Here is a 22,942-nt window from a genome sequence, read left to right as displayed (position 1 = left end):
GTGCCCCGCCTTGACTAATGAGAAGGGGCATCTCCCACCACACCCCATGCCACTTCCTTCACCAGCTTCTACTAGCCCTCCAGTAAGCAACCAACAGTCATGAACCTATGGATGGTACAACCCACCCCTTTCAATGTAAAGGGTCTTGGGCAATCCTGACCCCTGGTATCAAATCCTTCCTACCCATGTAGATTTCACCCACCAGGCTGCCTCTGCAACTGCCTCAATCTGAAGGCTAAACAGCAGCCATAGCCATCTCCATAAAATGTGGTAGGATGTGTCAATGCAGTTGCAGAATGTCAGATACTGTCTATCATGTGCCCTGTTTGCCAAGGCTCTGGAAAACACACCAGTCTATCTATCTGTCCTCTTTCATAACTGACAAAATCTCATTCCAAGTGCCCTCCCATTTCCTAAAAGATGGAAGCACATTTATAAAATAGGATTTTACTTGGTTGCAGGATTTTCTTCCACCTTGTTTTCTAAGCCACCCAAGAACAGTAAGTTTTGTCCGTGGGAATGTTTCTAAACCAGAAACATTCAGACCTTTATAAAATATTCAGCTTTGTAAGAGTGGTAATTTGATGTCCAGTCCTCAATTTATACTATATAAACATGTTCCTCAGTTTTCATGATTTACTTTTCAGATTCACATGTGTTTCTAATCCAATACTTTTAGACAAGCTTAAGTAGGGAAAAGGGTATTGTCTTTATTTAAAAACAAAACAAACACAATTATTTTATTCACATACAAGTACAAGAGCATCTCCTGCTTGTTCCCACCCCAACCCCACCCAGCATGCATTATCAGGGGCGCCCAGACAAACACTGATTCACCACTTCCAACAGGTGGTTGTTTTCCAAGGCAGCCGCCACTCTCTCTTTGTCAGCCAGTTGCTTGTTTACTGTGAAAAAGAACCCCACAAGAGGAGTTAGTGAAGACATCCATCCATCCATCCTCCTCTGCTGTATAGCTCAAGGGCTAGGACCCCACCAAAAAAATTCCAAGTGGTATTTGTACTCTTCCCTTCCAGCTTTGCTTCATAACAAATATAGAAGGGAATGTAAGTGACTTATTCTGAGGTGTATTTTGTGGTGAATTTCAAACATACCTGCATGCTCTGAGGCATGTGTTCCTGGGGTTATGTGGACATCCACCTGGGATGAAGAAAAGAAGCATCATTTGTGTCACCAAATAACGTTCCCCCAGGTTGAACCAGCTGGAGGAATAATAAAATTATACCTTGCTAATCCAATTTTACCTTAATTTAATTTGGTTGCTCAGATACACACCATCACCAGTTCCCTCCCTTCCATTCTGTGTCTCATTGGTGAGGATGCGCTGTCACTTTGGCAGTTTCTTTGTTTCTAATTCCAACCCAAGAATTCTTCTAGTGGGATAAATACTCTGGCTAGGCAGAATGCCTTGATCAAAAGCTTTGGAATGCCCCACCACCATTGGATATGAAGAAGCCACTAGGGAGCAGGAGTGGGAGGGGCTCAAACAACTGAAAGAAGGCATCTGATCAATGGTGGAGCTGGGGGGCAGCCAGGGATCCCTTTCCTTATTGATTTGAAAAAACGGCACTTCGTTTACAGCATGCCAAATTCCAAAAAGCTGCATGGGATCCTGCAATTGGTAGCCTCAGGTGCTTTAATAGAAACAAAGGGGAGAAGGAAAGCCCACATATCCCTTTGATGCCTAGCCTGTCAAGTGCCAAGATGAGCAAGAGCTTCTGAAACTGGGAGTCACTGGAAGCAAGTAAGGAGGAAATTCATGCTGCTTTCCAGGGTGCTGTAGTTGCTGCCTCTTGGGAGCCAAGCAGTGGTCTCACAAACAGGAGCTACTCCCCAAGGGCCAAGCCAGCTGTTTGTCTGGGGCCCTTTCCTAGGGCAGATCAAGTCTTCTGGCACCACTGGCTGTTTGAATTTATATCCCCACCCCATCCCCTGCAACACCTTCACAACACTCTAGAATGTCAAGTCAAAGCAGCACTTTGGAGTTACCCTTGAAGGTTGCTGATCCAGGTCATTGTTTTGTCTCCCACATCTGTCTTGGTTTTCAATGCTTTGAGGAGCTACAGGAACTTGCAGCTGCCACCGCACTTTCTATCACCTGCAGAATTCTAATTTCTGCTCATGGCTGGTGAGCACTGCAGGTTTGCAATGGGGAATGCAGACACTGTAAAAGCAGAACTACCAGTACAATTCTGCTTCCAGCTGATCACTCAAGAGCAATGCCTCAACAGCTCCAAAGGCCCCTCATGTCCACCCTATGCAACGGAAACAGAATTTCTCCATCGCCCTTTTGGCCATTTACATCCACTCACCTTAAACCTTTCTGGGAGGGATCTGATCAGCTTCACTTTGACTGAAAGGCCAATTAATGTTGCCATGCTGCAGTGAGGAATGGTGGGGGTGAATTCCACTGAAACGGTGCTCTCAGCATCATTTACCTGTGAAAGACCCATCCCGACACAATCACTTTTTTTTTAAGAGAGTCATAATTTAAACCACATAGAATGCTGTTCTAATTGGAAAAAGAGCTAATTGGCTTGTCTCATTGCATCTTACTAACTCTGCATTTGTACTTTGAGAATTAGACTCTCAGTCTGAAGATGATGCCCAGGAATTCACAAAGAAAACCAAGCAACCTGGGGACAAATAGAAGAGAACACCTTCACCCCCAAATTGCTCCCCTTTATCACATACATAACCCAACAAGACAACAAGAACCCATCCACAGCATACAAATCAATATGGCTAACTTGACCCAACAATCCCACCACCTCGCAAATGCAAACAAACCTCACTGCAGCCAACTACAGACAGCCAACACCCTGGCCCCACCCCCATCCCTCTCACCACCAAGGAAATGTAATAAGTGAATAGAAAGAGAACCTACCCAGTTGACGCTGACACAAAACCCCACACTTACACTATATAAAAGAATATAGTGTCTGAGTCTGAGCCAAGGGCCACTGAGCTAACCAGGTGGTGGTGAGATGGGAGGGGGCATCACCATAGGGCATGATGGTAGCAGCTTGGATAAGTCACACAGGTGCAATTATATAAAAAGCCTCCTGGGCAGTGGGGAAGTGAAATGGGGAATTTAAGAATCAGGCCAGGCAAAACTGGAAAGACACCTGTTCTTCCTTGAAGCTGCATCTCTCCTAAAGGATCTGTTTGTACCTGGTTTTCATGAATTTAGTGACATGAGCTACAGCCGGCCTCTGGCTCAAAAAGTGGCCATTTTTTCTCTACAGCTTGGAAAAGGCAGAGAAAGGCCAACAACACTCACCTTGACTCGAACTTGTTCTACGACGTTTAGTTCTTCTAATGTTAAGGGATGCTCTGGGTCGTTGATGGAACGAATGAGATGTAGAAAGTCAAGGAAAAACACTCCACTAGCAAAGCATGGCCAGGCACAAAGCCAGGCCCTGTGGGGATGCAATTCTTCATTTAAGATGGGAGCTTCCCAAATGTTGCCCAACGAAGACAAACTGCTCAAGCCTTCCCAACAGCAACCAATGCAGAAAACAGGTTGGCCAATACAGTGGTGCCCCGCAAGACGAATGCCTCGCAAGACGAAAAACTCGCTAGACGAAAGGGTTTTCCGTTTTTGCGTTGCTTCGCTAGACGAATTTCCCTATGGGCTTGCTTCGCAAGACGAAAATGTCTTGCGCTTTTTTCTTAAAGCCGCTTGAAGAGGCGCAGTTGCGACAGACCGTGCTTCGCAAGACGAAAAACATCGCAAGACGAAAAGACTCGCAGAACGAATTATTTTCGTCTTGCGAGGCACCACTGTACCTCTTTAGAGAGGCCAACTGCACACTATCAGAAAACATCTTTTTAGTCCAGCGGTGGGGACTCTATTCCCCTCCTTATGCTCTTGGATTCCCCACTCCCATCAGCCTGTGTGATAGGCACTATAGTCCAATATCTGGAGGACCACAGATTCTCCATCTCTGCTTTATGCAATCCTCCCCTCTCTACTAAATGCCACTTTCTCTTTCTTCTGAGATGATAACACCCTGGTAGGAAATTTTGCATGAGAACCCTGAGTTACCTGCTGAATGCCAGCAAGGGATTAAAAAAAAAAATTAAATGAGCTGCCAATCCTACAACTCTACATATATCTACCTGTTGTGGGGCTTCCACATCATGCAAGCTATCAATCCTACCCCGAAGAGCAGGAACTTGAGATGCTTGAGGAAATCAATCTGTGCTATTTCTAATACAAACCTGATATAGACCTGCTCTGTGCCTAAAAAGTTTATTCTGTGAACTGCCCTGAGACTCCGGGTATAGGGCGGTACAGTGGTACCTCCAGTTATGAACTTAATCCATTCCAGAGGTCTGTTTGTAACCTGAAACCAATCTTAACACGAGGTACGCTTTCACTAATGGCGCCTCCCGCTGCTGCTGTGCTGCCGGCACACAACTTTCACTCGCATCCCGGGCAAAGTTCGCAACCGTGAGCATCTACTTCTAGGTTAGCGGAGCTCATAACCTGAAGCATTCGTAAGGAGGGTGGTACGTAAAATGAGGTTCCACTGTATATTAATTGAATAAATAAGAATAATAAGAATAAAAATAAAGGCCTGCTGAACTGGGCTAATGACCAATTTAGTTCATTCTCAATCATTTTGGTTACCTTTTTACAGGCCATTTCCTGTACAATATCCTTTTGGAGGTGAGGCAACCAGAATGTCACAGTGTTCAAAGAGCAGTTGCATGGTACAATACCGGCAATTTTGTTTTCAATTCCTTTCCAAACGATCACACACTCTTTTCATTTTAACAATCTGAAAAAATTAATGTTACCGGCAAACCTTGCTTCCTTGCTGCTAATCCCTAATTCTAAATCATTTATAAACAACTTAAAAGAGCACAATGCCGACACTGATCCTTGGAGGGCTCAATTTTCAACATCTCCCCATTTGGAAAGCTGTCCGTTTATTCCTACTCTTTCATTCCTGAAGCTTAAACAAGAGGACCTCTCCTACCATTCCTCGACTGCTAAGCTTACACAGAAGAAGAAGAAGAAGAGTTTGGATTTGATATCCCGCTTTTCACTCCCCTTCAGGAGTCTCAAAGCGGCTAACATTCTCCTTTCCCTTCCTCCTCCACAACAAACACTCTGTGAGGTGAGTGAGGCTGAGAGACTTCAAAGAAGTGTGACTGGCCCAAGGTCACCCAGCAGCTGCATGTGGAGGAGCGGAGACGGGAACCCGGTTCCCCAGATTATGAGACTCATCAAAAGCTTTTTTGAAAATCCAAGTGCTCCATGTCAGTCAGATCACCTCTATCTACATGCTTGTTGACACCCTCAAAGAAATCTAAATAGGTTCATGAGGTAGAACTTGCCTCCTCCTGACAGATTGTAACTTACTCGGCTCGAAAAACGCATCGAGGTGCGTTAAGAAAGGACTACTGTATATCGATGTGACTATTCAACCGACCTGCTTATTGAGTGAAGGCGTGTGAAAGTGACACGATTTGCGCACCCCAGACACAAACCCACCGCGCCTGCTGCCCCCAGAGCCCCACTCCGGGCTCCCAGGGCTCAGCCCCTCTTGCCCGGCTCCGCACCCACCTTCCCGACCCCAACCCAGGCGCCGCTGCAAGCCGGAGGCGTCACTTCCATGAGCCACTGGAGAAGCGCCGGGCCCGCCCCCTCCGCCCCGGGGAGACTTTCCCCCTTGGCAGGCGAACCCCGGCTGGGCTCCACTGAGGATATCGAAGATCTCCCGGTCGTCGATGGCGTCGGGCAGCTCGTCGTCCTCCTCGCGCGCCGTGACGGGCCGCTCGCCCTGGCGCCGGTAGATGAGCGGGTTCGCGTTTTCTAGGGCGCCGCCCGCCGGCGAGGCAGACGGATCTTGGCCCACCATGGCGACGGCGGCGGCACTCAGCCCACTACACCGAGCGCCGTTGCCAAGCGCTTCCCCACACCGGAAGGACGCTGAGCAGAGATGGCTTCGGCGTGACGCGCTTCCGGCATTTGGGTAACGCGCTCACTTGCGTCAGCTGCCTTAGCGCAGTGGAGCTAAGAATACAGAAGAGCCCATCTCGCTGTCTTAAGCGGGAGCTTCCGGGGTCGCTTTGTTTCTAATTTTGCTTCTCCCCGCGGCAGAAGTGCGAGTTGCTGGGAGGAAACGCCTGTGTGTTCGTGCACTGACAGAAAGTAGCCTCTGAGCATATACAGACTTCTCTCCCCTTACCTCGGGCAACTGCCGCCTCTGCTTTCCTTGCGCGGTTTGAAGGGTTACTGAGAGGCCATCCAGTCGCACCTGCCTGTTCAATACAGGATTTTGCGGCCTCAGCCTCCCTGCCAGGAAGGCCACCCAGCAGGGTCCACTGTGAGAGTCGCAGGCTGAGGGTTACTAATGGAAAAAGTCCTCTCGGGGACTTACTTGAAAATAAAACCCCAAGGTGGTTGTCACCGATGGAAGCAAAGGCTCAGAAAAAGCTCAATATGGAGGCCAAATGGCCGAAATATTGGGAAATTTTGGAACAAGAAGGAGACAAATTGAAACTGCAGAGTTTGAGAAATTAAAAGATAAAATGCGAGACTGGCTTCATTATTATCAGATAATGGAGGAATATAATTTGGACAAGAAAATTGGCTTCCAGGTGGAAAAATCAAAATTAGAAACAGAACTGTTAGAACCTAAAACTAAGATTTTGTCAAAGATGTATAACTTGCTGATGAAATGGAATACTCAGGATGAAACGGTGAAATCTGCTATGATTAAATGGGCACAAGATGTTGGACATAACATTATGTTTGCTGACTGGGAAGAGTTGTGGACCACTGGTATGAAATTTACGGCTTGTAATGCCCTAAGAGAGAATATTATGAAAATGATATACAGGTGGTACATGACACCAGTCAAGCTTGCAAAAATCTATTACTTGCCCGATAATAAATGTTGGAAATGTAAGGAAACTGAAGGTACATTCTTTCACCTTTGGTGGACGTGCCTAAGGATTAAGGCTTTCTGGGAGATGATATATAATGAAATGAAAAAGGTATTTAAATATACCTTCTTGAAGAAACCAGAGGCTTTTCTCCTGGGCATGGTCGGCCAATTGGTGCCAGAGAAGGATAGAACTTTCTTTATGTATGCCACAACAGCAGCAAGAATACTTATCACAAAGTATTGGAAGACCCAAGATCTACCCACCTTGGAAGAATGGCAGATGAAGGTGATGGACTATATGGAATTGGCAGAAATGACTGGCAGAATCCGAGACCAGGGAGAAGAGTCGGTGGAAGAAGATTGGAAAAAGTTTAAAGACTATTTACAGAAATATTGTAAAATTAATGAATGTTAGAATGATGTTGGATAGAAACTAAGTGGTTTATAGCTGTAATGTTATAAGGGAATATGAGAAAATGGACTATTAATAGGTAAAAATCCAATGTTACAATATTTTAAGATTGAAGACTAGGATAAACAAAGAGGGGAGGGATTTGCTGAACTAACAAACTGAACTGGAATACAGAAAAGGGAGGCGTGAGGAGGTCCGGGAAATAAGCAAATGAAAGATAAGTCATTGAAAGATTGAATTGTTTTTAACTATTTTTATTTTGTATTTTTCTTTTTTCTTTTTCTATTTTGTAATATTTTGAAAATCTTAATAAATATCTTTTTTTTAAAAAGAAAAAAAAAGAAAAAGTCCTCTCGGAGCCCCAAAAGTCACCGGGAAGGTGGGGGGGCTGCGCTGTGAAAGGGAAATGGGTGGAGGCCGAGGGCCGCATTTTCAGGCCGCATTTCCCACCCCGTGGAAAAAGCTACCAGCAGCAAGAAGGGGAAAAAATCTGTCGCTTCCCTCTCATGGGGCTACAGTGTCCAGCGCCCTTATAGAACTACAGTTCCCAGGAGAGCGGTTCTCAGCCTGTGGGTCCCCAGATGTTGTTGGACTACAACTCCCATCATCCCTGAGCTCTGGCCTTGCTAGCTAGGGGTGATGGGAGTTGTAGTTCAACAACATCTGGGGACCCACAGGTTGAGAAAGGCTGCTAGGGAAGCTGTATGCTTTGGATCAGAGGTAGGCAACCTAAGGCCCGTGGGCCGGATATGGCTCAATCGCCTTCCCAATCCGGCCCACGGACGGTCCGGGAATCAGCATATTTTTACATGAGGAGAATGTGTCCTTTTATTTAGAATGCATCTATGGGTTATTTTGGGGGGCATAGAAATTCGTTCTTTTTTTTTTTTCTTTCCCAAAATATAGTCCGGCCCACCACATGCTCTGAGGGGTGGTTGATTGGCCCATGGCTGAAAAAGGTTGCTGACCCATGGTTTGGATGCCCTTTAAATGCATGACGTGGATCTGCCCTCATCAGTTAACATTTTACTTGGAGGGGAGGAGAGGGAGCGAGGGAAGAGGTGTTGATTTATCCTCCTAGGAGCCTTCCTCTCACCCTTCACAGAACCCAAAGGACCACCACATGTTCCTTCCCGCTCCTCTGGCAGGAATGCCAGCCAAAGAGGGCCCGAGCGGGGCACGGGCACCCTTTCCTGCTTTAGACTTTGCCCTTTCCATTGGTGCCAGCTGGTTCGGCAGCTTTTGTGTAACCTTTCCTCACATTACAGTTAATGATTCCCTTTTGTTGAAAACTGAATCATTGGTCTGGTGTTATTCTAGCTTGATGCTAGGTGTATCTGGACGTTTTCCCGGTTTTTCTTTGCAAGGGATGCTGATCTTTGTACCCTGCCCTGAAAGCATATAAAGGTGCAGCGGCCCAGGGGCAGTAAAGCATGATGGCATCAGCCCCATGGAGTGCCCTGTTCTGGGTTGCTGCAATTAGCACTGTTGGCTTCAGAATTCTTGAAGGCAAAGGTAAGGGGAGTGTTTCATTTTAACTGATAAAGAGTGAAATAGCCCCTTGCAATCCACTCTTGAGTAGAGTGAAGAGGAGCATCTCTGTCTGTGCCAGTCACCTCTTTACATTTTTCCAGTTACACCATTTTTGTATTATTATTCTAGTCTGTAGAAGATACAGTGACATTTCTCAGTAGTAGAACACCTGTCTTGCATGCAGAAGGCCCCAGCTTCAATCCCCAGTGGCATCTCTAGGTAGGGTTAGGAAGGACCCTGTCAGAAACTCCAGCAATCCACTGGCAACCACAGACAGTTCTGAGCAAGATAGATCAATGGTCTGACTTGATCTAAGAGCATCTTCATGCCTTATTCAGAAATACAACTCAGAATTCACCAGCAGCTCCCTCCCACCCTTCACCCCTCTCTTGCAAAGAGCAGCCCATCTCATTCCAGTGTCTGACACTCTGCATAAGAGCACTTCAATTGCTTCAAATGGTTGCTGGATTTAAAAAAGATTGGGGTGAGGGAGTTGTGTGTGTGTCAGAGAGAGAGAGAGAGAAGAGGGACTAGAAATTGATTCTGTGATGTGTTCTCTTACGTTTCCTCTCTTACTTGGCAGTAAATCCCATTGTACTGTATCTGGAAAATGCATAGGGATGGGTTGGAGATGACAGTGGTAGGATGAAGATTTACCAATAGGAGGTGAGGGCGGTGGAGAGGCAGGGAAAGGCAATTTGCATTGGTTGAAGACTTCCCCACCTCCTGATAGCTAAAGGCATCAAAACAAGTGATATCCCGCCACTTAACTGCATGTGCTGGCTTCAGGACCAAAGCCATTGGGGAGGCTCTATAGCATTTTATTTACACTATCATCTGCACCGCATGTTCTTATAAGATTGCTAGTAGTACATGTGAAAAGGATCTAGAGTTTTAGTGGACCACAAGCTTAACATCAGTCAACAGTGTGATGTAGCTGCAAAATAACCTAATGCTATTCTAGGGTGCATCAAGAGGAGTATAGTGTGCCAATCAAGGGAAGTAATAGTCCTGTTCTGTTCTGCCTTGGTCAGACCACACCTGGAATACTGTGTCCAGTTTTTGGCACCACAATTTAAGAAGAGTATTGACAAGCTGGAATATGTGCCGAGGAAGGCAATCAAGGGTCTGGAAACACAGCCTTATGAGGAATAGTTGAGGGAATTGGGTATTGGCTATGTTTAGCCTGGTAAGGAGGAAACAGAGAGGAGACATGATAGGCATCTTCAAATATCTAAAGGGCTGTCACATGGAGGATATATCAAATTTGTTTTCTCCTGCTCTGGAGGCTAGGAACCAAACCAATGGCTCCAAGCTAAAAGAAATGCGATTCTGACTCAACCTCAGGAAGATATTTCTCACAGTAAGCGCTGTTCGACAGTGGAACAGACTCCCATGAGATGTGGTGCACTCTCATTCTTTGGAGGTTTTAAAGCAGAGGTTGGATGGCCATATAGTTAATTTAGTTGAGATTCCTCCATTGCAGTGGGTTGGGCTAGATGACCTTCGGGTTCCTCTCCAGCTCCCCATTCATGGTTTTTACCAGGTGACTGCAGGACTCTCTTTGGGATGATCCTCAGGGCTGTTGTCTGCAAGATTCTTTCATAAAACGGCGTTAAACAGAAAAAGCTGCCGACATTTAAAATGAAATAGTATATTTTTAAAAAGCTACAACCAGAGAAAACCCACTTTAACTCAAAGTGCTGACTGCAGAGGATGGCTGCTCTCATGTCCTTTGTGTGGTGGGAGAAGAGAGGCTGCTTTTGGCTTTGCACAGATCCTTTCTAGGGGAGGGGGGTGGTCAGGCCCAATGCTCTCTGGCCCCCCCCCCCCGTTTTATATAATTATATACTTTTGCCTCTATGTTTGCGATTTCACACATTTAAAAAACTTTATTTGTCTGCACGCCTTGTGTAGGTCCAGAAGGCCCCCACCCAGAAGTGGCCACAAAATATGGACGGCTTCGAGGGACGCAAGCAAGTGTAAAGGGCACAGAGCGGCTGGTCGATGTCTTCCTGGGCATCCCCTTTGCAAAGCCTCCCACTGGCTCCTTGAGATTCTCCTCACCTCAACCGCCTGAGCCATGGGATGGCGTGAGAGATGCTACCACGTACCCAGCGGTGTAAGAGAGATGCAGTTGGATCCTCTTGGCTGCACTGGGGAAATAAAAACCAGCAGAGAGGAATGTTTGAGGGGAGGTGCTGGGAACCACCAGCATGTTTTCATCATCATCTTTTTTAAAAGAATTCATTCATTTTATATTTTTTGAGAAAGAAATCATTGGAAACAAAACAGGTCTAATTGCTGAAAGAAAATTCTGTTTTAACTTAACACGGACTCCACAGAAATTCCACTATCTGCAACCTTAATGGGTCGGAGCAGTCCAGATGTTTCAGCAACCAGCCCTTAGCCTTTGGAGGCTGAGAGCTCTTTCACTGTTAATCCCACAACATTTTAGCTGCATTCAATAAATTCATAGTTAATTATTTGACCATGTTAGACAAATAATTTGCAATGATATTAATTCCATGCTAATGGGCTCCAAACTCAGGGTGGTTAATTATTTAAGAGAAGGCATGGAATATTATGTTCCAATAAGCTTGTGAAGGCTAATAGTCCCGTCACATTTATAGCACATCTTTACTAAGACATCTATATTCCCAGCATTTAAATCTATGAACAGAGGATATCCTGTTTTCAGACTAAAACAATTTATACTGAATTCTCTGAACAGAAAGGCTGAGTGCTCCTGCTCTGATTGACTGAAACATTGTCATCCATTTTCTAAGATTAGAGTGTCAAGAAGACCCCTTTCTTGTTGCCCTTTTTAAAAAACAAAAAACTAAGAATAGTTGATGAAGTCCACAGCTTTGCCAGTAAACCTTTAAACTGGCCTATGTCAGTTTCTCCCTGACGCCACCTCTCGTGACCTCTTGCAAATTATTATCTTTATATTTGAGCTAGTATGTTCACTCTGTTATTTCCAAAGTACTGCTGAGTGTGGGGGTGTCCTTTCCGCAGGTGCCCCCAGGATCTGGATATACTCAAAGGAATTCAGAAGAGATGGAAAGAAAAGCACCCGCCCTTCCGAAGTTCCGAGGACTGTTTGTATTTAAACATTTATACTCCAGCGGATTCCCCCAAGGCATCCAAATTGCCAGTAAGCACATATTTTAAATGGACTGAAAGCAGCGTTGCAAAGCAGGGTGGCTGGCAGCAGATTCTGGGTTGATGGCAGTGGCTCCTGCCAATGTCATTTTACTCTGAAGACTCTTCTGCCTCTCATGTTCTTACAAAGGGCAATTTTGATTGGTTACGCCACATCCTTTCTTTAATTGTTCTGAATAAAATAAAATAAAAACTGGATAACTGCATCTTGAACTGCACGCAAAACTAAATGGTTGTCTGTTGTTGCAAAATTGCCTGACTACAATGATACAATACAGTGCATCTTCGCCATCCATTACAAAATAGTCTATATGTACAGTTATTATGTGCTATTTATTTCAAAAACATTTTATGGAAAATGCTCTCTAGCGACCTTCCGGTCATTCCCTGCCGCCCCTGTTCTTTTGAAGGTGATGGTGTGGATTCACGGAGGGAATATGATATTTGGGGCAGCTTCCAGGTTTGATGGTTCTGCGCTAGCTGCCTACGAAGATGTGGTGGTGGTCATCCTTCAGTACAGGCTGGGCATTTTGGGGTTCTTCAGGTAAGCGGCTTTGGCTAAAGGTATTCCAGGGCCCTTTTCACTAGAGGGGCGTTGGGTTGACCTGTCGGGTCAGCTCTTCTCTCCACTTGTGCATCCGAAACCCCTTGGAAGGACCTGGCATTGACTCAAAGTGCCAACCTTTTCTCCAAAATCCACCCGAGCGCTGAGCTTGCTGCTCCTTGCCAACGCTTTCCTTTCAGCACAGGGGATGAGAGTGCTCGAGGGAACTGGGCCCTTTTGGACCAGGTGGCAGCTCTCCAGTGGATCCAGGAAAACATCGGAGCTTTCAGGGGCGATCCGGAATTGGTGACTCTCTTTGGTGTCTCTGCAGGATCCATGAGTGCTTCAGCCCATGTGAGTTCCAAAATGTTATATGGTGGGGGTTTCTATTATAGTAATAGACTGCTTAATTCTCAGGTAGACATTTTACAAAACATAAAATAATGATCTCTGACATACTCTCAAAGCTGTGGAAAGGATGGGTGGGGGGGTAGCAGTCACTGCTAACTTGCAGAACCCGTGTAATCATGGTGCATAAAGTGGCCCTTTTTGCTCTGGCTACAGGAAAGATTAGGAAGAAGGAATTGGGTGCAATAGGTGTAAGTTCTATGGGGACTCAGAGGCCTAATTTAATGTTCAGCGCTTTTGTTAGGTCAGTGGCAGGGCATAATGTCTGTTGCCAATGGTGTCCTTTCTCGTCTGCCAGGTTATGTCTCCCTTGTCAAAGGGTTTATTCCACAGAGCCATCCTGGAGAGCGGTGTCTCACAGCTTCCAATAGTCTTCCAGAACAGGTCTAAGTCTGCTGAAGTAGGTTTGTTTGTTTGACCAGATGAGACCAAAATGTTTTCTGTCCCAAGGATGCTGGCTTTTTCTTTTCTTTTTTAAACACGGCCCAGGTAGCAAAAGTTGGGTGGAGTCCCCCAGTGTCATGAATGCAGGGCAGGGCAGGGCCGGCTCACATATGTGGTAGGCTGAGGCAACCGCCCCAGGCGGTGGAATCCCAAAAGGCGGTGCCCTGCAGGTGCCCTGTCCCCCTTGCTGCCTCCACCTCTGGCAGAAACGAAACAGTGGCAACTTCCAGTGAGCTCATGCCAAGATCTTACTGAAATCTCATGAGGTCTCACCACAACCCACCACCACAGCTTCTCTCAGTGCCATGACTGGAATTAGTAACAGGTAACAGGTGCGGCACAGGGCCAATCTGGAGTAAAACAAAATGGCACCAAGTAGTAGCAATATGCACTCTTGCCCTTTAGAAATGGAGGTGTGAGGTATGTTGTGCTGCTTTCGGCTGAGGGAGAGGGACCACTCACATAGGTATGGTCCTGTTGGTATATAGACGGGAGGAGGCCTGCCATGGAGATGTGATTAAAATGGGTCCCTCAGCACCCTGACAGGGCCCTACTCCTATAGGGTGAGGATGGTGGGCCGTTCATGCCCACCATGAACCCAGATGGTTGGGCAATGGGCAGGCTGCTCCTAGGGGCCTGAAAATAACACACTGGGGAATTTTTAATGTGGGCATATTGGTCTTGGGGCCTACATGCTGAGGACAAGATGCACTGTAAAGACTCAAAACACCTGTTCCTTGGGGTCAGGGATAAAAGGACAGGCAAAACAATTGCTTTCTGTCACCAGAGCTCCAGCATTCTTAGGGACATATGGAGGGCACTGAAACCTGCTGAAAGCTGTTCCTTCAGATCAGGGGACTGGGGTAGTCACCTAGAGAGGTTAAATAATACCCCAAAATGACATTTTTTCTCATTGGGGCCCCAAAGGTTCCATGGCAACACAGAAGGTTGGGCAGCCTTGAAACCCTTTCCATCAGGTTTCCTTGGCAACAAGATGAATGCATACTGGGGTCACAACTCACCCCAAAAGCCATGTTTAAGGCCGGCACACCACAATAGTGCTTTCTGGTGGGATTCTAAAGCGACCCTCAAAAGGAGGTGGGAATTACAGTGAAAATGGGGTGGGGCACTTGCCACTTTTTAGTTTGACAAATGGTGGACTCTCTGTTCTCCACCCTTTGAATGCTTAGTGTGCCAGAGATGGCAGTAGATAAGAGTTCCTGTCATTGTGTACATATACAGAAAATTGCCCGTATCTTTGGCTGTGAGATGACCACTTCAGCCGCCTTAGTCCACTGTCTCCGGCAGAAGAGTGAGCAGGAGTTGATCCATGCTGACCTTAGCAGGCAGGTAAGTGACATGAATGATCAGGAAAGAGCCTTGATGCCCTGCTCAGTTGTTTCTCCCCTCCCAGTGAGGGGAACCACCTAGAGTGCTCATTAAGACCTTCTGCTCCAAGTGTGTATTGCTGTTTATGAGGGCAAGGAGGAATGGACCAGCCCGTCTTATAGCTTCCTTTTTGTCCTAGTGTACAGTGGTACCTCTGGTTATGAACTTAATTCATTCCAGAGGTCTGTTCTTAACCTGAAACCATTCTTAACCTGAGGTACCACTTTAGCTAATAGGGCCTCCCACTGCCGCTGCGTGGCTGCCATGCGATTTCTGTTTTCATCCTGAGGTAAAGTTATTAACCCAAGGTACTACTTTCAGGTTAGTGGAGTCTGTAACTCAAGGTACTACTGTAATATAAATACAGAATATAAAAAGTGCAGAAATTGGATTTAAATACATATTTGTGTACATGTTTAAATAGATCTTTTATTTGATCAGAATATTATTGATTTATTAATCTCAAGGCGATGTACAATAAAAACAACTAAAAACAGACAAAAACTGTGGAGCACATCAGTTTTCTTGGTGCTCTGGTGTCCTGCGTGCCTTGAAACAGGAGGGTTGGTGGCTAGAGCTCAGGCGGTGTAAGACTTGGTCCAAACCTGACTGAAGAGGGTGAGGCTGCAGCATCGTGCCCACTAAACAGTTGGCAGAGAGATGGGGAGAATACAACTTTGCTTGTTCTTCTCAATCTCTTGGCGGCTTTCAATGCCATTAACCACAGCAGCCTTCAGGAGTCACTCAAGGAAGTGGGGTTTGGGGGCACTGTACTTCCTTGGTTCTGCTCATGGGAAGCTACTCATGGTTCCATCTTGTCCCCCATGCTATTGAACATCTATAAAGCTGCTGGGAGCTGTCATCAGGATTTTTGAAGGTGCTGCCAATAGGCAGGTGACACCCAGCTCTATCTCTCTGCTCCATCTGAATCAGGAGAGGCAACTGAGGTGCTAAGACAGGCTGAGCTCCTCATTCCTCCCGGACTATTTTGGCTTGGTCAGGGTGGAGGGTGGGGAGTGGTCCTGGGCCCTTCAGTTAAACACCTTCTTTCCTTCCCTTTGCTCAGGGCTTAGGGCCAGCTTTGGATGGTGTGTTTATGCCGAAGACCCCAGAGGAGATTCTGGCTGGGAGGGAGGTCAGTGCTGTGCCCCTCATGGTCGGAGTCACCAACCATGAATTTGGCTGGAATTCGCGTGTGGTAAGATCCCGCTAGCAAGGCCTTTTCATTCTGCCCCCCAAATGTCTGCATGAAATCCCTGTGACAAGAGGGGCCTCACAACTAGGCTATTGATTTAATGGTTGGTGGTGGTTTCTAAGCATAAACCTACTCCTTTAGACCCCAAAGGCTCATTAGATGTTCTCAAGCAGAAGTTCTTGGAGACGAATTGGTTCACTGTGGGCAATAATGGATGTGGGCAAAGATGTTTTAATAATTAAATAACACGGACAAATGAACATTCCCAACCAAGAATTACTCTGGAGTTTCTCTCAAAGGCACAGATAACCCTTATTTTCTCTTTTGATGCAGACTGGGACCCTGGAAGGGTTTAAGGACGTGGGAGACAGGGACAGAATCCGTACTACTTCAGAAGCAATCCTCCCCATTTTGGTAACTACCCATTTATTTTGTTGATTTGCATCCTTTCTCTGAGAAACTTTGAGAATAAATTTTCTGCAGATAGGATTGATTATGAGCACCACCCTGTAGATGTTTGCGTGGATGGGGCAACTCATGCCTAGGCTGAGAGGTGACTGGTGATGGGGGGAGTTAGGATCCAGAGGAGTCCTCTCCTGACTTCATAGGGATGGAATGGGAGCTCTGGCATTAGCTCTGATGGTTGCTTGCAGGGTTGGCAGAGGAGGAGGAGGAGAAGGGGGCAAGAGAGGGAACTAACCCCTGTCCCTCTCCTTCTCCTGAGGCCATTGGAAGCAGCTGCTTACGGGGGGGGGGGGAGCTTCACAGCCCTCATATGTTCCCAGCCAGTGGCCTTCCCCAAAGCCCCCCAGATCATTCCTGACCCAATCCTGGGAGGGGGCCTTAGGACTTCTGCTTCAGTTCCATTCAGAAGAACATGGGTGTAGCAGTGGCAGAGTATGAGGGGGGAGAATAACCTTTTGACTCCCTTTCCCAAGGTAGGCTAGACATGATGCCCAAGGCCAGTTAGGCTTCCACCAGGACACCCTTCTTAACCCCCTCTAACATGGAGGGGAGTGCTTTCCAGAATCCCAAGGCAAATTTATCAGAAACAGAAATAGCATCCAGTTCATTTGTCCCGCCCCAGCGACTGGCTTTTCTCGGTCAACCTGCTTCTTACACACTTGTAGCACAAATCAAGTAACAAAGGGCACGTTTGAGAAAGGAGGGGACCACCCCCCCGCCCCAGCAATGGCCATTTCCCACCATCTCTTTTCTCACTGGAGAGCCAGTGTGGTGTAGTGGTTAAGAGCGGTAGACTCGTAATCTGGGGAACCGGGTTTGCGTCTCCGCTCCTCCACATGCAGCTGCTGGGTGACCTTGGGCCAGTCACACTTCTTTGAGGTCTCTCAGCCCACTCACCTCACAGAGTGTTTGTTGTGGGGGAGGAAGGGAAAGGAGAATGTTAGCCGCTTTGAGACTCCTTTGGGTAGTGATAAAGCGGGATATCAAATCCAAACTCTTCTCTTCTTCTTCTTCTTCTCTCGCAGGGGATCCCACTTGAACTCCTGCCAATGGTACTTGATGAGTACCTTGGGGACACCAATGACCTGGATGAGCTCAGAGATGGGTTCCTGGACTTGATTGGAGATGTGTTCATTGTTATCCCATCCATAAAAACATTACGGTATCACAGAGGTAAAAAGAGTGTCCCCCGCCCCCGTCAGGTGTTACTCATAATAAAGTATCCTCTTGATATTAAAACACTTGTGACACATGCCATTTGAGGCACACCATTTCCCTCAGAGAATCCCCAGAGCCAGACTGTGAGGTGTCTGGAGTTTGACTCCAAGAGACTCTCTGTGTAATTTCTCGAGTTCAGCTCTACTTGGAGGAAGGAACAAAATTATTTCCAGATGTCAAAGACTTTCAGGAATTTAGCGTGGGGAGCCTGGAGTCAGGGCTCTTGTGTGAGTTTGCAGTTTCCAAGTGCTGGCATGGCAAGCAAGCATTGTCTCCCCCTCTGCCACTTCAGTCATTTACACTGTAAACTCAGGACATCCAGTGGGTCTGTAATTCCTTGCGCCTAAGATTTACATAAGCTGGCACCACAACTGCTTTGAGGGAGAAGACCAGATTCATCCATGTGAGTCAATAGGCAAGAGGGGTCACCCACTTTCAGTCAGCATTTTATCTGAGTAGTTCGGATGGGAGGGAGAATTAAATTGTTCTGGTTTAAATTGTACTATAAGGCACAATATCTGCTTCTGATACCAGATTTGCTTCTTGCCAAACCACTGATGGAACACATCACAAAGGCATTCTGCAGCTCATGAGTTGCATCACTGAAAGTTCAGAAGACAAATTTTACCTAAGTAACTGTAGAGATGCAGCAATTATTTCCTTCATCTGTATTGTCGAGGGCTCTTGTGATGATACCCCAGAATTGCTAAGTTCCTAGCTAAGTTTCCCCAGCTCCTATGTGGTGTTTCTTTCCTAGTTAGAAGCTTTTTTTTTGCAACTATTTCTATTAACTATTTTAAGTCCTAGTCAGTTCTCAGCAACCTTTGGTTCTTGGCCTGGTTATAGCGTAGAGCTTTGCTTTCTGCGGCACGTGATTTATGTGAGCCCTTGAGCAGCGACTGAGCGAGCAATCACACCCAGAACCTTCTTCACAAGGCACATCCCCACCCCCCATCGTTGGGGGTCACGTGGACTTCTGTGCTTACCAAAGGAGAGTACACTTGGCTGAGTTCAATGCCAGCTTCTTTGATCCCTGGGCCGACAAGATGAGTAAATCATTCCTGAATTGGACTAAAGCCTGTGGGTGAAAAAGGCCAAGGTATGAACTTCCTCACCCATTAGCAGATACAGGCCTGGTCAAAGATGAAGGCTGACTGAGCCACTGGGAGCAGGTCATGAAGACGTCCCACTGGGAGTAACATGAGATTATGGTGCAAGGGCTGCACCCATCTCACAAGTGCCCGCTTAACCCCCGTTGCATCTTTTCAGGGTTTCTCTTTTCAAATGCACTAAATCTGCAAGGTAGTTTTTCAAAGCCTTTGATTCATAGGCTTTGTATGTTTCTATGGATCTAGATCAGTGTTTTTCAACCTTTTTTGCGCAAAGGCACACTTGTTTCATGAAAAAAATCACGAGGCACACCACCATTAGAAAATGTTAAAAAATTTAACTCTGTGCCTATATTGACTATATATAAAGTAATTCTCTTGAATAGGAATCAAATAAACACAAAGAAAGTATTTTATAATTACTTTATTATGAAATAGTAAGTTAACAGAAATATGAAAAATTATAAAATTATTTAGTGTGCAACCTGGGCCTGTTTGGCTGAACCCAAGCTGATATTCTGGCTGGAATCGAATGTTGCGAACCGTTCTCTGCTCAGCGGGGATCAATCCGCTGATCCCCGCTGAGCTGGCGGATGACAGCTCCGTCTCCGCACTGTGTGCGGAGAGGGAGATGTCACAGCCCCGCTGCTCTCTATGGGGAATCGGATGAGAGCGGACCGCCTGTCCGCTCTCATCCGATCCCATCCCATCTGATCCCCACCCAGGACGGATGGAAAATAGGGTGGACACAGTCCTGGAGGGGTCATTGGTGGCATCTTTCTGAACCACCAAGCCAAACACATGCTCCTCCCTCCCCTGTTTGTCAACCTCTAGTCTTTGAGGGCTGCTGTCATCCAAGTGGGGTTGAAACTCATCCTGACAAGGGTTGGTCTCCAGATTCAGAGGAATGGCGCACAGTCTGCTCTGGACAGGGTTGCCCTCCCTCAAAAAAGCTGAGGGATTCTCCTGGACCCAACTTTGTCACAGGAGACTCAAGCGGCCTTCGTGGCTGCAGACCCTTTTGCCAGCTGAAAGGGGTGATCAAAAGTGTTTTGTTTTGGGGGGTCATTTCCGTGGGGATGGTGTGGAAACTCCCCCAAGGTCAGATGAGGATCAGAGTTGAAATCTTAGAACCTTAGTGGTGGGTGGCTTTACCTTTAAAAACAAACAGGTTGAGGATTTTTTTCTTTCCCGTTTTTCTAACAGCATGTCCCACAGGAGCACCCAGAAAAAGATTGTAACTAGTAGCACTGTTCCCTGGGGTGTTCTGGGATAGTGGGAAGGGAAGAATGGCTGCCCCTCTGAGCCAATGACCTTTGGAGACCTCTTGGAAACTTCAGTCGGTACAGATGTCAGCAGGCAGGATTTTGACTGGCCCAGAGGGCAGTAGCATGCTGTCCCTTCAAGAGGCAAAGTCATGAAGCCGCAGTGTGAGGAGGAGGCTGTGTGAGTGGACTGAAAGGAGCTGCTTTGGATCACGTGCCTGTAGGAAGGGTTGGCCCCACAGACTTCACAAGGCCAGGAAAATCCTCTCTGATATGTACTAGCTGCCAGGGATGACACATGAAGGAGCTGATCTTTCTGTTTTCCCCATAATCTATAAGTTCCCAGCATCACAGTGCCTTGTCATAATTACACACAGTTTTTGGAAGGCCTCTGGGCACCTGGAGGAGGTTCTGTCTTCTCCCAGACCACAACCGTTGAGGGCTATAGAGGTCTATTCTAGGCACTTCTCTGGCTTCTCATTGGCAGAGGTGAAGTGGGTGAAAAAGGAAGGAGGGCATTCCAGCTGTGGCACCTCCACCTGTGGAATGTCGTCGACAGGGAAGCAGGACCGAGGGTGCCAACATTGTTTTCTTTTAGATGTGAAAGCCTTATAATTTCCCCTGGGGCTTTTTGAAGCAGAGAGTGCCTGGTGAGCTAAAATGAAGCCTCTGGATCTTACCAGAAAGCCCCTCTGATTGTACAGGAGACCCTTCAGACCTGAATCGAAGGCTGCCCCCTCCCTAGCAGCTGAAAGGCAAAGGACAGGGAGCGACCATGCTTAGGGAATGCACTGCTGCCTTCTCTCTCAACCTCCGTCTCCTTTTGTTCCCTCTTTAGAGACCGGGGCTCCCACTTACTTTTTTGAGTACCAGCACCGTCCCAGTTTATACCACGATACCAAGCCAGACTATGTGAAAGCGGATCACGCAGACGAAGTTGGGTTTGTCTTTGGAGGGCCGTTTCTCACTGGTGACATTCGCCTGCATGGTAAAGAGCTGCTATCCTGTGACTCAGAACTCACTTTGGGGGGAGGTTGCTGTAGGGCGGTGCTGAAACCCTTTTGGCATGACAGGAATTTGGTGCCTACAGATTACGCTAAGAATTGGCGGCAGAGGTGGACAGACTGATCACCTGCCCTGTTCGCTTTTCTAATTAACAGTTTGCATGTTGTTTTCTAGGAATATAATACATTCAAAGTGAATTGAAACCAAAGGGTGATGTAGCAAGGCTCCCTTTGGGCACAGAACATGGGAAGGGCCTGAGCGGTTTTTATAGGGGTGGCCCACTTTCTGGGGTTCTGCTAGGCACCTAACCAACAGTGGGGATGGAGGAGAGCAGAAGCAGGAAGAAGCCACTCCCGCCTGTGGTCAGTAGAGGGCGAACAAGGACCAGAAAATTCCCAAGCCAGTTCACCTTTAACTGGGGGTGGGGGGAGGATGGGGAGGACACCTCCTTCTTCACTGTTAGGCAAAAGAAGCTAGTAGGATACTGGCACTCATCCAAAATAGCAGCTCCCCCCCCCCCCCGTAAACCCAATATTTACTGCCGAATTGGAGAAAACATCTCCGGATTGATGCCTGCTCCAATTTATCGCTAAAGAGCAGGTTTTCCTGGACAAGCGGGAACCTGCTCGGACCCACACATTCAAGGCACAGGACAAGTACAGCTCTGGATGAGCCCTGCAGGGGCTGTGCTTCAAGGGAGGCTCCCACCTCCAGGCCTTCCCCATCTCTGCCTCTCTGGGAAGCAGCTTACCCCCTCACTTTCCCCCTCTGCCAAGTGTTTTGAGTGGCCTTTTCTCCTCCTGCAGTCCCCTTTGGGCATTTGGCCTGGGGCATGGCTCCGGCACAACCCCAGGACACCTGGCCTAGCACAACACTTCTGCAGCCTCTGCCTTGACATGGACAAATCTATATATTCATGTGAGGTTTCCCTGCCCATTTCAGAACAGAGCATCACCAGCCATGTGGCTCAGGGCTGTCAGGCAAGACTACACATTGAAACAGACCTTCTTCTTTGGAGATCACTTGTAGCTGAGTAAGATTGTCTTTCACGAACATAGGCTTAACAGTGAGTCCGTAAGTGGCTGTGAAGGCCAAGGTTTCCAGGCAGGTGTTGATCATGGACAGGGTTTGTAAACATGCCTTCCTTTAGCTTGTTTCTCCTTTTAGCCCTGAGTTCATGCTTCTTCAAAGTCCATGACACCTTTGGTAAAGGCTGTTCTCCAACTGGAGTGCTTGCAGATCACTACAAATGACAGGCACCTTTTCACGCACAAGCTTTCCTGCAGATATTCTGATGGATGCTGCAGCATGTGTGCCCCCCCGAACTCTCCCTGCCCCCCACATTCTACTTCAGAGAATGAATTACTGAACTGGGTAACCATTGGGAGTGGATTTGTATTTGCAGCGATCCCAGCTGTGTAATGAACTTCCCTCCCTCTATTCTTCAGGTGATGCCACGGAAGAGGAGAAAGTTCTTAGCAGAACCATGATGAAATATTGGGCTAACTTTGCTCGCAGCGGGTGAGTCATGGGCCACCGTGATAGTTATGGGGGTGTGGTGGGGCTGGCTGGAAGGCATGTAGGATGCCTTGGCAGACATGACAGAACATTGTCTGTTGTTGGTTCTGCTCCTAGAAACCCTAATGGAGAAGGTTTGGTAGACTGGCCGGCCTATAACACCCAGGAGCAGTATCTAGAGATAAATCTGAAGCAGAAAGTCTCAATGAAGCTGAAAGAGAAAAAAGTGGAATTTTGGCTAAAGACTGTCCCTGAGAAGGTGGATGAGGTGAGAAGAAAACACACGGAATTGTAATTCACAAGCAGCTATGGACAATAAACAGAGCACCAAAATCACAAATGA

The 22,942-nt window shown here is 47.0% G+C and overlaps 2 protein-coding genes across 3 annotated transcripts; one reads left to right on the top strand and one right to left on the bottom strand.

Annotated features, from left to right (window-relative positions):
• Positions 1-690: 690 nt before the first annotated feature.
• On the bottom strand, positions 691-5,981 carry CIAO2B (cytosolic iron-sulfur assembly component 2B). Its single transcript, XM_083515158.1, has 5 exons — positions 5,744-5,981; positions 3,302-3,381; positions 2,331-2,456; positions 1,113-1,158; positions 691-905 (listed from the first exon to the last, which is right to left on the bottom strand). The coding sequence occupies exons 1-5, from the start codon at positions 5,892-5,894 to the stop codon at positions 808-810; spliced, it is 501 nt and encodes a 166-aa protein (XP_083371284.1). The 5' UTR covers positions 5,895-5,981; the 3' UTR covers positions 691-807.
• A 1,704-nt stretch (positions 5,982-7,685) lies between these two features.
• Positions 7,686-22,942, top strand: LOC310712181 (fatty acyl-CoA hydrolase precursor, medium chain-like). Of its 2 annotated transcripts, none has more exons than XM_083515017.1 (13): positions 7,686-8,058; positions 10,789-10,993; positions 11,893-12,031; positions 12,450-12,583; positions 12,784-12,937; positions 13,290-13,391; positions 14,678-14,785; positions 15,891-16,022; positions 16,353-16,433; positions 17,510-17,657; positions 20,915-21,064; positions 22,530-22,602; positions 22,717-22,942. In XM_083515017.1, the coding sequence occupies exons 1-13, from the start codon at positions 8,043-8,045 to the stop codon at positions 22,892-22,894; spliced, it is 1,620 nt and encodes a 539-aa protein (XP_083371143.1). In that variant the 5' UTR covers positions 7,686-8,042; the 3' UTR covers positions 22,895-22,942. The 2 variants fall into 2 exon arrangements, with proteins under 2 accessions (XP_083371143.1, XP_083371142.1); XM_083515016.1 differs by lacking the exon at positions 7,686-8,058 and adding an exon at positions 8,084-8,853.

Source organism: Podarcis liolepis, assembly GCF_965112155.1.
Source record: "Podarcis liolepis genome assembly, chromosome: 7".
NCBI lineage: Eukaryota > Metazoa > Chordata > Lepidosauria > Squamata > Lacertidae > Podarcis > Podarcis liolepis.
This window is presented reverse-complemented; position numbering and strand designations above follow the sequence as displayed.

Coding starts and splice junctions, on each gene's coding strand:
- CIAO2B (XM_083515158.1), bottom strand. CDS start 5,894: ATGGTGGGCCAAGATCCGTCTGCCTCGCCGGCGGGCGGCGCCCTAGAA. Junction 2,457..3,301: donor TAGAACAAGTTCGAGTCAAG/GTGAGTGTTGTT, acceptor GGTCTTTCACAG/GTAAATGATGCTGAGAGCAC. Junction 1,159..2,330: donor CCCTCCCAGAAAGGTTTAAG/GTGAGTGGATGT, acceptor TCTTCATCCCAG/GTGGATGTCCACATAACCCC.
- LOC310712181 (XM_083515016.1), top strand. CDS start 8,772: ATGATGGCATCAGCCCCATGGAGTGCCCTGTTCTGGGTTGCTGCAATT. Junction 12,584..12,783: donor GGCATTTTGGGGTTCTTCAG/GTAAGCGGCTTT, acceptor CTTTCCTTTCAG/CACAGGGGATGAGAGTGCTC. Junction 14,786..15,890: donor ATGCTGACCTTAGCAGGCAG/GTAAGTGACATG, acceptor CCCTTTGCTCAG/GGCTTAGGGCCAGCTTTGGA.